The 12,851-nt window shown below is 34.1% G+C and overlaps 1 protein-coding gene and 2 pseudogenes across 6 annotated transcripts in view; 2 read left to right on the forward strand and 1 right to left on the reverse strand.

Moving 5' to 3' along the window:
* Positions 1 to 12,851, reverse strand: part of LOC137742188 (disease resistance protein At4g27190) — a 73,912-nt gene that overhangs the window by 1,609 nt on the left and 59,452 nt on the right. For 3 of the 6 annotated variants that reach the window (XR_015953315.1, XM_088679693.1, XM_088679694.1), the window contains 2 exons: positions 3,324 to 3,429; positions 49 to 3,196 (listed from right to left, as the gene is read on the reverse strand). Coding sequence is in view for 5 of the 6 variants with exons in the window: in XM_088679693.1 (XP_088535819.1) it covers positions 49 to 3,194 (3,146 nt within the window). In the remaining variant the exon portion in view is untranslated. Of the gene's footprint in view, positions 1 to 48; positions 3,202 to 3,323; positions 3,430 to 5,156; positions 6,179 to 6,207; positions 6,289 to 6,366; positions 6,486 to 8,264; positions 8,346 to 8,423; positions 8,644 to 12,851 lie in introns of those variants that run through there. The other 3 variants (XM_088679692.1, XM_068481977.2, XM_088679691.1) reach the window with 3 other exon arrangements.
* LOC148692629 (uncharacterized) lies at positions 9,325 to 10,966 on the forward strand (annotated as a pseudogene).
* On the forward strand, positions 11,117 to 12,076 carry LOC148692630 (uncharacterized; annotated as a pseudogene).

Genomic DNA, 12,851 nt, shown 5'->3' on the forward strand with positions numbered 1-12,851 from the left:
GAGTGAAAATGAAAAGACAAATGAAATTTACGCATGAAACAGGTGTACCTTTTCCTTAGGAGGAGGAAATGTTGCTCATTGTTTAGTTGGACTTGCATCTGGCTGCGGAAGTCAGAAGTGGAGGTTAAAAACTGGGGGCAGTCCAGCACATGCAAGTATTCCAATGAAGGGCACAAAAGTGTAGCCCTTCCAGCGAAGATGCTTGTCAGCGTTGGAAGACTTTGCAATGCTAAGTTCTTCAGTTGTGGAAAAATGATCTCGGAATCCTGCACTATTAATCCCTCGCTTAGGCCGAAAAGTTTGTCCAAGCTATGGCATTCGTCCACCCAAAGCTCTTCCAATTGCAGCAGACATTGAACTATGTCGAATGTGAAGAGACTTTTCAGTTTCTTGCACTTGGAAATTGTCAGAATTCTAAGATTATGAAACATTGCAGGCTGAGCAGGATCGTTCCATATGTTTGTCAGTTCCGGTAGATTCTCCAGTTTCATCTCTCTCAGTTTTGTCAAGACCGTTTCTCCTTGTTCAAGCCCTTGAGATCTGAATATATAAACCATATCAGCTCCACATACAATAAGTACTTCAAGATTTTGTAGTCTCCGCAACAGATTAGATGGAACAAGTGCATCCGCCACACCTTCACACTGCTCCACCTCCAAGATCTTGAGATTTCCAAGCGACCCCGGCAGTAATTCACCAACACATAACTGTTGCAAGCAGTCCCAGTAGAAGACATGCAACTCTTCCAAGCTCTCGAACACAGGCTTATTTGGAACCCTAGTTACTGTGTTCATCAAAGTTACCATCTCACGGCACTCTTGGAGATGCAAAAACTTGAGTCCATGTAACTTCCCATGACCGTACTCGACAAGAATGTCAGTTAAACTTCTAGCCTCCATGTAGATTATTTTCTCCACTCTCTCCGTTACTGTGCTGTTAAACCAGTCTGGCAGCTTGTTGATTGTTGTGTCCAGAAGCAAGGCTCTTGAATATGGAGTAATAGTATTCTTTGATAATTGCACATTCACGGACCGATAAAATAGGTCTCTGCTGATACATATATCAAAATTTACCCAATTTCGAAGGAACCCTACATTTTTCGGAAGGCATTCTGCATCAGAAATGTCAACCTTCAAAATGTTTAAGTAACACAAGCTAATTAGCTCATCAAAACTAGCATTAGTTTTGTCATCTTCTCCTTCAACTTTCTTGCCCCAGTCAGCGAAACTCTGTTGCATGTATAGTTCTTCTAATTTGGACAGCCGCGATATCACATTGGATGGAATTGTTGCAATGTAGGTACTCATAGTGAGATCCAACATCCTTAAATTGGTCAAATGTCCAATTTCTTCCGGCAATTCCTCAATACCAGATTCTCTCAAACTAAGAACCTCCAGTTTTTTCAGTTCTCCGAGAATTGATACATCCATTATTGACTGACAACGATCTAGATGCAGCGTTTGGAGCTTGGTTAAGAGATTAAATGATGTGGGTAATGAAGAAATTTCGGTACTACTTATGTCGAATACCCTTAATGCATTTGGGCTTTGGAAAAAATCTTCTGGGATCTCCTCTACTTGAAAATTTGACTGTAGTAATAAAATCTGGAGTTTTGGACATACCAATTCGTCAGGAAGATTGCAAATCTCATTCCCCATCAGGGAGATTGCGGAGTAGTCTTCGAGTGAATTCATTGGCCAATCCTTTAAGTGGCAGCCAGCTTTTACGAAAAATCCTTGGCCATCCCCAGATGATGCAATTAGTATTGCCATGTCCCGAATCACATCATGCATTCTTACACATCCGTCTTGTTCACCATTCAAAACCAAGCTACAAGCTTTAAGGTACTCGGCCACCAAATGTGCTGTTCTTCTGGCATCTTGCATTGAGTTGGCATCTCGAAACAATCCTTTCCCAATACCATACTTCAGCAAGTCTTCGATTTGGATGTCAGAGTCCTCCGGGAATAAGCAGCAAAGTAAGAAGCATGACTTGGCGTCATTGTCCTTCAAGTAATCGTAGCTCAACTTTATACACCTGAACACATCCCCCTCGTCATCAAGGTTGGTAGTTTGGGACATCTCCAGTCGTCGAGCTGCTTCTCTCCATTCTTCTAAGTCCTTATCTCCGAGTGCTCTTGCAACTGCAATCAAAGCAATTGGGAGACCACCGCATTCTCTAGCTACCTTCCTCGCTGTGTCATAAAAATTGGTTGATTGAAAAGGCATGTTCGCCTTTTTCACAAACAAGGCCCAAGAATCTTCTTTTGACAGGATATCGAGATGAATCTTTTTTTGGCTCTTCATGGTATGACATATATTCCATATCCTTGTGGTGAGTAGAACTTTGGAATTGCAGTTTTGGAGCTCGTAGTGATCGGGGATCCCTATGAGAGACAAATCTATTGTCTTCCAAATGTCGTCCAAAATTATAAGGATCTTTTTTCCTCTCATTATTCTCTCCTTCAATCTAGCTGCTCTGGCTATTTCTGTCTGCTCATTCAAATTCAAGGCCAGCATTTCTGCAAGCTGTTGTTGAATCTTAACCAGGTTCGGGTTTTGGGAAATGACAGCCATAATCACATGATCAAAGAGCTTGTCTTTACACGCTTGCAAACCAACATGTTTCACCAAGGTCGTCTTGCCTATGCCTCCCATTCCATGGACCGCAATGACAGTGACGTTATTGTCTTTCAGTGCCTTCATGACCCCATCCATGGCTTGCCTTGTTGCTTCAAATGCTTCGAAATCTCCTGCTGACATGGTGGACTCAAACTCAATGGGTCGGAGAACTTGAAGCAAAACTGTTTCAAACCTTTTTTCTTCTTTAAGCTTGTTCATTTCTTCTGCCTCCTTAACTGCTCTCTTGCTTAAACTGTAACGCCATTTCAAAGTCGGACAGCAGCCTCCGAGGCATGTTTTGTCTTCTCGGGCTTCATTATTCAGTCTTTTCGCATGGATTATGGCATTGTCAGCATCCTTGAGCCATTTTTGAACCTCGGACTTAACTTCGTCTCCATTCATTCGTGCCGCATCCACTTCTCGCTGGTAATCATTCTGCATGGCCTCTAGCTTTTCGACCAGAACTTCAAGAGACTGCATGTGGCTCTTGTAATGCACCAAGTAAACCAGATGACGCTTCACTGGAGTCCATAACAACTCACCAACTCGTAGTACGAAACTAACAATTTCCATGCCTGTCCTTTGAAAAAAAAAAAAATTAACAGAGAAAAACGAACGTAAGATTCAAAGTTCAAACAATAAAATAGCTACCACCAAAAAGGGAGAAAAACTATGCAGGGATTTGATAACTAGATGACTAACCTGGATCTTCCTTAGCTTCAACTGATACAGACTTTGAGAACGTTTTTGTGCGTTGGACGAATGTCAATGATTATGAGAGGATGTTTAGGCTTGGTTCTTCTGATGTCTGATAACAGTTAAGGTAGACAAAGGATCAGCAGAGAAAGAATCCAACTAATATTTTCTTCGTTTGTAGTTTTCGGAATAGGACAGGGAACGGACTCTTTAAACACTTTCGAGCATCTCCAATCATTCTTCGAGAAATTTTTCAGTTTACCAGCAGCACAACCGGATATACCAAGTGTCATAATACAATTGGTTGGAGAATTTTTTTTTTTCAAATTTCCAATTAGTTGTATTATGACACTTGGTGCACTATGCACCGGGTCGCGCTCTCGTCACACTAAAAAATCTCTCTCATCCTTCCTATTTTGAAGTTAAATTATATTTTAGCTAAACTTCAACTGGACTTTCTAGTTGTCTGTTAATTAAAAAAGGATAGTGTGGACTTTCTAGTTGTCTGCTAATTAAAAAGAGTTTGTTTAGATTCTGTCCAAAAATCTAATTTGTTTTTCAAATTGAGTCTAATTGTACCATACCTATATTATATTATAATAAGACTATAAAATGTTTCAACCGAATTTATTTAAGATAGTGTTGAATGCAACTAATTATGAAGAGGTAGATTATAAGCAAAGCAACTAAAAGTGATTTATCTTGTGATATACGTAGATTATCGACCAAAAAGTGATGATATCCGTATATTATTTAGTAAAGAGACTGAATGCGCTACGGTTGAAGGAATTTAAATTTACAATTCCTTAAAATTTTCAGTTTTATCATAGATTTAATAAAAAGATAATAATCAATGGACCTATTTTTTAGAAAGTGGACTATTCCTAATAAGAACTCACAAAATTGGATTTATATTGAATTTATCCTTAAAAGAATACTAAGATGTCTAGTTTTGAGAATTACAACGAGTAGCGGCCAATATAACTAAAGAAAAGATGTTTATATAGTGATTGTAATTTGGAGTGCATGATTACTATTTTTTGAGTATTTAGGAGCATTGAAAAAGATATTTATAATCTATTTACAAGGAACTACTAGAGTTTATTCTTAAGATGGTAGAGACTTATGTCTCGTTTACGTATTCGTAATCAAAATTGGAGGAATTGGATCGAGAGGGAATTGAATTGAAGAAGAATTGGATTGAAGAGAACCAAAATCCAGATTTCCATAAAAGTTGTTTACTAAAATGTTTTGGAATCAGAATAAAAATAGTACTGAATCCATAAAACTATTTACTAATTCAACATAGTCGAATAGGAATATAAAACATTATAATTACTAAATACCCATGTCACAAATCAAATATATTATGCTTATTTTTTATACAATTTGATATAATATAATAGTAAATTTAAAAAAATTATTTATCAGTGCCCCTAGCACATTTACCAACTACCACCTTCTGTATTTAAATTTTATTATACTTTTAGATTGGGTAATGTTAATGACACCAAATTTCTAAATCAAATTTTACAAAATAAATAATATGATTAAATTATTACTTAAACGTTGATTGACGTATTTATTTTCTATTAGTGACATATCATTTGGTTTAAAATTTTAGTTGTCCTAATATTATTCTTTTAAATTATTAGACAAAATTAAGAAAGCTCACCAATTCTAAAAATATTAAACTCATAATTTCAAATTTTGTCATTTTGAAATTAATTAGTAATTTTAAATCGCTTCTCTTCCAAACATGGAGAGAAGAAAATAACTTAGAAATAAAATGACATCTGTAATTCACTCATCAGATAATATTGCGTTTTCTCTTTATACCTGACAACCTGATGATCTGACCTTTGATTCACCAACTCGACTCCGCCGCCATGGCCGTCCCGTTCAACTTCGAGTAGGTTGCTGTTGGGGGGAGGGCGCACGAGAGTTTCTCATTTTCTCTTTTTTTTTTCTTTTTTTTTTCCTTCTTCTTCTTCCTCCTTCGGGTTGGGTTGGGGTTGGGTTTTTTTTTTTTTTTTTTTTTTCCCCTTCTTCTTCCTCCTCCTTCTTTCTGGGTTGCAGGGGGTTGGGTTTGTGGTGTGGGGAGGGGTGACGAACTGGGTTTGGTTTGGGGTTTCTTTTTTTTTTTTTTTTTTTTTTTTTCTCTTGTTCTTCCTCCTTTTTCTTTTAGGGTTGCAGGAAGATGGGGAAGAGAGAGAGAGGAGGGAGGGACGAAAAGGAGAGTGTTATATTTTTTTTTTTATGTACTTTTTATTATTATTTTAATATTTAAACAATATTAAATGATTTTTTTTGTTTTTAATAATATTTTATTAGTTTTTTAGTTAAAAATTGGTCCGGATCAAGCCACGTCAGCATTTAACTGAGAAATAAACGACCAAACTAACGGAAGATATAACATTGACACAATTTCTAAAGATGAGGTATGACATTGTCAATTTTAAAAGATGAGATATGAAAGTTTTGTGACACCAATAGTTGAGGTAGTTTTTTGTACTTTATCCTAAATTTTATTATACTTTTAGATTGGGTAATGTTAATGACACAAAATTTCTAAATTAAATTTTGTAAAATAAATAATATGATTAAATTATTACTTAAATGTTGATTAACGTATTTATTTTCTATTAGTGATATATCATTTGGTTTAAAAATTTAGTTCCTAGTATTATTCTTTTAAATTATTAGACAAAATTAAGAAAGCTCACCAATTCTAAAAATATTAAATTCATAATTTCAAATTCCGTCATTTTGAAATTAATTAGTAATTTTAAATCGCTTCTCTTCCAAACATGGAGAGAAGAAAATAACTTAGAAATAAAATGACATCCGTAATTCACTCATCAGATAATATTGCGTTTTCTCTTTATACCTGACAACCTGATGATCTGACCTTTGATTCACCAACTCGACTCAGCCGCCATGGCCGTCCCGTTCAACTTCGAGTAGGTTGCTGTTGGGGTGGGGTGTTAGCACAGCTATTCACTCATCAGATAATTCTCTCTAGTTGTAGAGTTGTAGATGGACTTACTGCTCTAAAAATGGGTCACAAAATCGGAAAGTATAGTAGACGTACGCCTCGACAGAATTAGGCGAAGCTGGCAGGGGCTGGGTGGGGGTTAGGAGGACGTATGTTGAGAACGCCGAAATCTGAAAAAACAAAATTCGTTGCTGAGGCTGCGTTCGGTGTTCTCTTCAAGGTGGTCTCCCCATCTTATCTTTTCTTTGTATTTTATTCTGTTAATTTATTAGCCCCTCGTCATCTTTTCTTCTACTCCTAAAACAATCTTTTTTTTTTTTGTCAACTAAAACAATCATTTTCTGCCTCCTAATCTTTTTTTATTCTTTTGTAGGTATTATTTTATGACTTTTTTTTAGACCCGCCATGTAATAAGGGATTTGAATCCCATTCGACTCTAAATTGTGAGGATCTTAGAGATCGTTACATTTTATTTATTTATTATGTATTGTGTGATCAGAAATTATTTAAATTTTTTTTATGTAAAATTAAACATAAATAATATCTAACGAAAACTGATAAAGTGAATTTGAAGTGGTTCCTCTTCCTATAATAAGATTAAAAATACTAATAATTTAGACTATTTTATTATTTTTAATTGTTATAGCCCATCTAATAAATAAAAGTTCTGAAAAATAAGATTATTTTTAGAAAAAGTAAGAGTTAATAAATATTAAATAAATTATTTACTTTAATCAATGTCAAAATTTATTATTATTATATTTCAAATCTACACACACTGAGACACACGTCCCAATAAGTCTTTTTCTTTGATTAGTTTCTAAAGACTAGTCTATAGTGATTAGTTTAGGTTTCCTAGGAGTAGACATTTAGTTTTAAAAAGATTATTTATTATTTTATTAGTTTAGGTTTCTTAGAAGTAGTTTATTATTATTATTTTTTTTCAATTTTTGGAGTACAACAATATCTCTTTTTCACTTTTCAGAGAGTCGTTGTCCTGTCTTGTTTGTAGTTTCCCTTTTTTTTTTTTTTTTTTTTGTCTTCTTCCTCTTCTTCTTTTTTCTTCTTCTTCTTCTTCCTCCTTCCGGTTGGGTTGGGGTTGGGTTTTTTTTTTTTTTTTTTTTTCTTCTTCTTCCTCCTCCTTCTTTCTGGGTTGAAGGGGGTTGGGTTTGTGGTGTGGGGAGGGGTGACAAACTGGGTTTGGTTTGGGATTTCTTTTTTTTTTTTTTTTTTTTTTCCGTTTCTTCTTCTTCCTCCTTTTTCTTTTTGGGTTGCAGGAAGATGGGGGAAGAGAGAGAGGAGGGAGGGACGAAAAGGAGAGCTTTATTTATTTTTTTAATGTACTTTTTATTATTATTTTAATATTTAAATAATATTAAATGATTTTTTTTAATAATATTTTATTAGTTTTTTAATAAAAAATGGGTTCAGATCTAGCCACGTCAGCATTTAACTGAGAAATAAACGACCAAACTAACGGAAGGTATAACATTGACACAATTTCTAAAGATGAGGTATGACATTGTCAATTTTAAAAGATGAGGTATGAAAGTGTCGTGACACCAATAGTTGAGATAATTTTTTGTACTTTACCCTAAATTTTATTATACTTTTAGATTGGGTAATGTTAATGATACCAAATTTCTAAATTAAATTTTGTAAAATAAATAATATGATTAAATTATTACTTAAATGTTGATTAACGTATTTATTTTCTATTAGTGACATATCATTTGGTTTAAAATTTTAATTCTCCTAGTATTAGACAAAATTAAGAAAGCTCACCAATTCTAAAAATATTAAATTCATAATTTCCAATCCCGTCATTTTGAAATTAATTAGTAATTTTAAATCGTTTCTCTTCCAAACATAGAGAGAAGAAAATAACTTAGAAATAAAATGACATCCGTAATTCACTCATCAGAAAATATTGCGTTTTCTCTTTATACCTGACAACCTGATGATCTGACCTTTGATTCACCAACTCGACTCCGCCGCCATGGCCGTCCCGTTCAACTTCGAGTAGGTTGCTGTTGGGGTGGGGTGTTAGCACAGCTATTCACTCATCAGATAATTCTCTCTAGTTGTAGAGTTGTAGATGGACTTACTGCTCTAAAAATCGGTCACAAAATCGGAAAGTATAGTAGACGTACGCCTGGACAGAATTAGGCGAAGCTGGCAGGGGCTGGGTGGGGGTTAGGAGGACGTATGTTGAGAACGCCGAAATCTGAAAAAAAAATAATCGTTGCTGAGGCTGCGTTCGGTGTTCTCTTCAAGGTGGCCTCCCCATCTTATCTTTTCTTTGTATTTTATTCTGTTAATTTATTAGCCCCTCATCATCTTTTCTTCTACTCCTAAAACAATCATTTTTTTTTTTTGTCAACTAAAACAATCATTTTCTGCCTCCTAATCTTTTTTTATTCTTTTGTAGGTATTATTTTATGACTTTTTTTAGACCCGCCATGTAATAAGGGATTTGAATCCCATTCGAATATAAATTGTGAGGATCTTAGGGATCCTTACATTTTATCCATTTATTATGTATTGTGTGATCAGGAATTATTTAAATTATTTATTTAAAATTAAACAAAAATAATATCTAATGAAAACTGATAAAGTGGATCTGAAGTGGTTCCTCTTCCTATAATAAGATTAAAAATACTAATAATTTAGACTATTTTTTTATTTTTAATTGTTATAGCCTACCTAATAAGTAAAAGTTCTGAAAAATAAGATTACTTTTAGAAAAATTAAGAGTTAATAAATATTAAATAAATTATTTACTTTAATCAATGTCAAAATTTATTATTATTATATTTCAAATCTACACATACTGAGACACACGTCCCAATAAGTCTTTTTCTTTGATTAGTTTCTAGAGAGTAGTCTATAATGATTAGTTTAGGTTTCCTAAGAGTAGACATTCAGTTTTAAAAAGATTATTTATTATTTTAGGTTTCTTAGGAGTAGTTTATTATTATTATTTTTTTCAACTTTTGGGGGACAACAATGACTCTTTTTCATTTTTCAGAAAGTCGTTGTCCCATCTCGTTTGTAGTTCACAGAAACCAAGAGAAACTTTATTGATTTTTCTCATCAATAGAAACTCTTTTTCACTTTTTTAAGAAACTTTATTCTTATGTCTTGATGATTTTATTTGTTTATTGCTTTAATTTTAAGAGTTTGTACTTTAAAAATTCAATTTCAAGTTTAATATATTTTTTCTGATAGTTTGATAAATTTCTTAGAAATATAATTTATTATATAAACTTGCATTATTGTTGTTCAATTGTTAGGTTAACATTCAATAAAGTGGTTAAGAACTATTGATTCATTATTTAAAAAAAAAAAATGATGGTGATAAATTAGAAAGTGATATACCTTCTGCATCTAATAATAACGCACCAATATGAACTGAGCAGCCTCATGATTCTCACCAAACATATAATATAATTGAACCTCAAGAAAAAGTTTTTGATGATGCTTCTTTGGAATTGGAACGAGACCCGGGGAAACGGATTCAAATACATGAGTATCCTATTAATCGACAAGATGAAGTTCGACGTGCTTATATCAAAGCTAGGCCTTACTGACCGAAACTTCTTGAGTATCCTAGGTCTCGGTTTGGATCACAATATCGTCGATTTTAGTATTCTTGGTTTTCACAATTTTCATGGTTAGAATATTCTCCGACAATAGATAGAGTATATTGTTTCCCATGCTTTCTTTTTAGGACTAGTCCAGCAAGTCGTCCGACACTAACTATTGATGGGTTTAACAATTGGAAAAGAGTTAACGACGGAAATAATTGTATATTTCTTTCTCATATTGGAGGTCCATCTTCATTACATAATACTTGTGTTTCGCGTGTAGAGGAATTGATGAATCCATCTTAACATGTTGATAAGGTTATTAATCGACAATCAAAAGAAGAAATTTTGAAGAATCGGTTAAGACTCAGGCTACAATTGAGTGTGTTCGATGGCTTACATTTCAAGCATGTCCTTTTAGAGGACATGATGAATCAGTGGGTTTGAAAAATCGTGGGAATTTTATTGAATTGGTAAAGCATACAGCCAAGTTTAATGATAAGGTGGCTGCAGTTGTTTTAGAAAATGCACCAAAAAATGCCAAATATTCCTCCCCCATGATCCAAAAGGAGGTTTTGAACATTCTCGCCAACATAGTACAAAGAAAAATTCGTGAAGAAGTCGGGGATGGTGTTTTTTGTATTCTTGTTGATGAAGCACATGATACTGCTCACAGAGAGCAAATGGCCATTATTTTAAGATTTGTTGATAATGATGGTTTTCTACGAGAACGGTTTTTAGATATTGTGTGGGTTGAAGACACTACTGCACCAACACTTCACAGGGAGATAAAAAAAGTCCTTGCTTTCCATGAGTTGCCTATAAACAAGTTACAAGGTCAAAGCTATAATGGTGCGAGTAATATGCGAGGTCAGTGGAAAGGGCTACAATCTTTATTTATTAAAGAGTGTTCATTTGCTTATTATGTGCATTGTTTTGCTCATCAACTTCAATTAGGATTAGTTACAGCATCAAAAGAAGTAGCTGTTATCTGGTTATTGTTTTCAACATTAGGTTCAATTGTAAATGTTATTACTACTTCTCCAAAGCGTAATACTTAGCTGTAGGTTGCACACACAGTGAACATTGAAGAGTTGGTGGGTGCTGGTGAACTTGAGACGGGAAGATGAGCTAATTAAATCGGTATTATACATCGACCTGGAGCTATTTGTTGGGGTTCTTAATATGATTCAATGTGTGACTTGATACATATGTATGACGCGTCTTGTACAATACTTAAGAACATAAATAATGATAGATCAACTACAAACTCTTTGCGTGGGGAAGCTACTAGTGTTTATAATGCAATCAGATCTTTTGAATTTACTTTCATCTTGCATCTATTGCAGGAGATCATGGGAATCACTAATATCCTTTGTCGTGAACTGCAAAATAAGTCACAAGACATTCTGAATGCTATGAACCTAGTCACTACTACAAAAGATGTCCTTCAGAAGTTGTGATTGGATGGTTGGGCTACCTTTATTGATAAAGTGAGTTTATTCTACAAGAAACATGATGTTGATATGCCCGATATGAATGCTCAATACAAAGTAGGAACTGGTCATTCTTGTCAGCAAACAGATCATATTACATTTGAGCATCATTATCACATTGATATCTTCAATAATGCAATAGATTTTTAGCTAACAGAGCTAAATAGCAGGTTTAGTGAGGAGGCAATGGAACTTCTTATTCTCAGTTCAACTTTAGAACCAAGAGTAGCTTTTAAGGTGTTCAACATTGATCACATTTGCAAGCTTGCAGAGAAATTTTATCCCCTGGGTTTCACTGAAAAAGAACTACATACGTTGAGATGTGAGTTGAAAATCTATGAATCAGACGTACCGCATCATCCTATGTTTCAAAAAATGTCTACTACTTCGGAATTATGTCTAGGATTAGTTGAAACAAAGAGGTCCGAAAGGTACTATTTGATTGATAGGTTAATTCGACTTGTATTGACTCTTCCCGTTTCTACAGCTACTACTGAATGAGCTTTTTCAGCAATGAATCTTATTAAAACAAGACTTCGCAACAAGATGGAGAGTGAATTTCTAGCAGATTCAATGGTTGTGTACGTTGAAAAAGAGCTTGTTGAAAAGATTTATTCAGAAGAAATAACAAAGGATTTCAATTCCGTGAAGGATCGAAGGGCACAACTTGAATAGGTACTTTTTCTTTTATTTGTTAAGTTGTTATGACAAGATTGATGATGTATGTTTCTTTCTACTATGAGTTGCAGCTTCAAATGTTTTCTTTGTTAAATCTAGTTAAAACTTGCTTCATTCATAGTTAAATTTCTTACTTTAAATTAATGTTTTCAGGCTTGCTATTGTGTAACTTTATGTAAGTAACAAAAAAATTTAACCATTTGATCTCCTAGTAATAATTTTAGTTTAGCCCACCCACCAAATAATTTCTGACTATTTTCTTAAGATAAAAAACATGTTATTCAATGTTTCTTTATATATTATATAGTAAATTAAATTATATAATAGATAATAAATTTACTTAAATATGTCTCACTCTTGCTTATACGCTAGGTATTGTCTAGATAGATTGTGTGCTTTTAAAATTTTTGTTCCCTACAATAATTTTTAATTCTCTGCCAAACGAACCCTAAACATCAGAATTCGGAAATGCTTTTTATTTACATAGTTAGCATAAAATCCTATCGACTCTCTAGCCTTTAGTTGCTCTGACAATTACGGGCTGTCTCCCTTTTCTCTGCATTAATTCTTGCTGGATGGTAGGGACAAGGATTGTCTGCCCTCCCATTTCCAGTGCCCTCCCATACCCTTCTGTTTGTGTGGTCACGGTTAAGCCACGTCAACATTTTATATTACTTTTCATTTTTGTTTTATTATCTTTATAAAAAAATAATATAAAATGTTGATGTGGCTTAACCGTGACCACACAAAACAGAAGAGCATGGGAGGGTAT

The sequence above is a fragment of the Pyrus communis genome, chromosome 11 (assembly GCF_041283825.1).
Source record: "Pyrus communis isolate YQ-2024b chromosome 11, ASM4128382v1, whole genome shotgun sequence".
Classification (NCBI taxonomy): Eukaryota; Viridiplantae; Streptophyta; class Magnoliopsida; order Rosales; family Rosaceae; genus Pyrus; species Pyrus communis.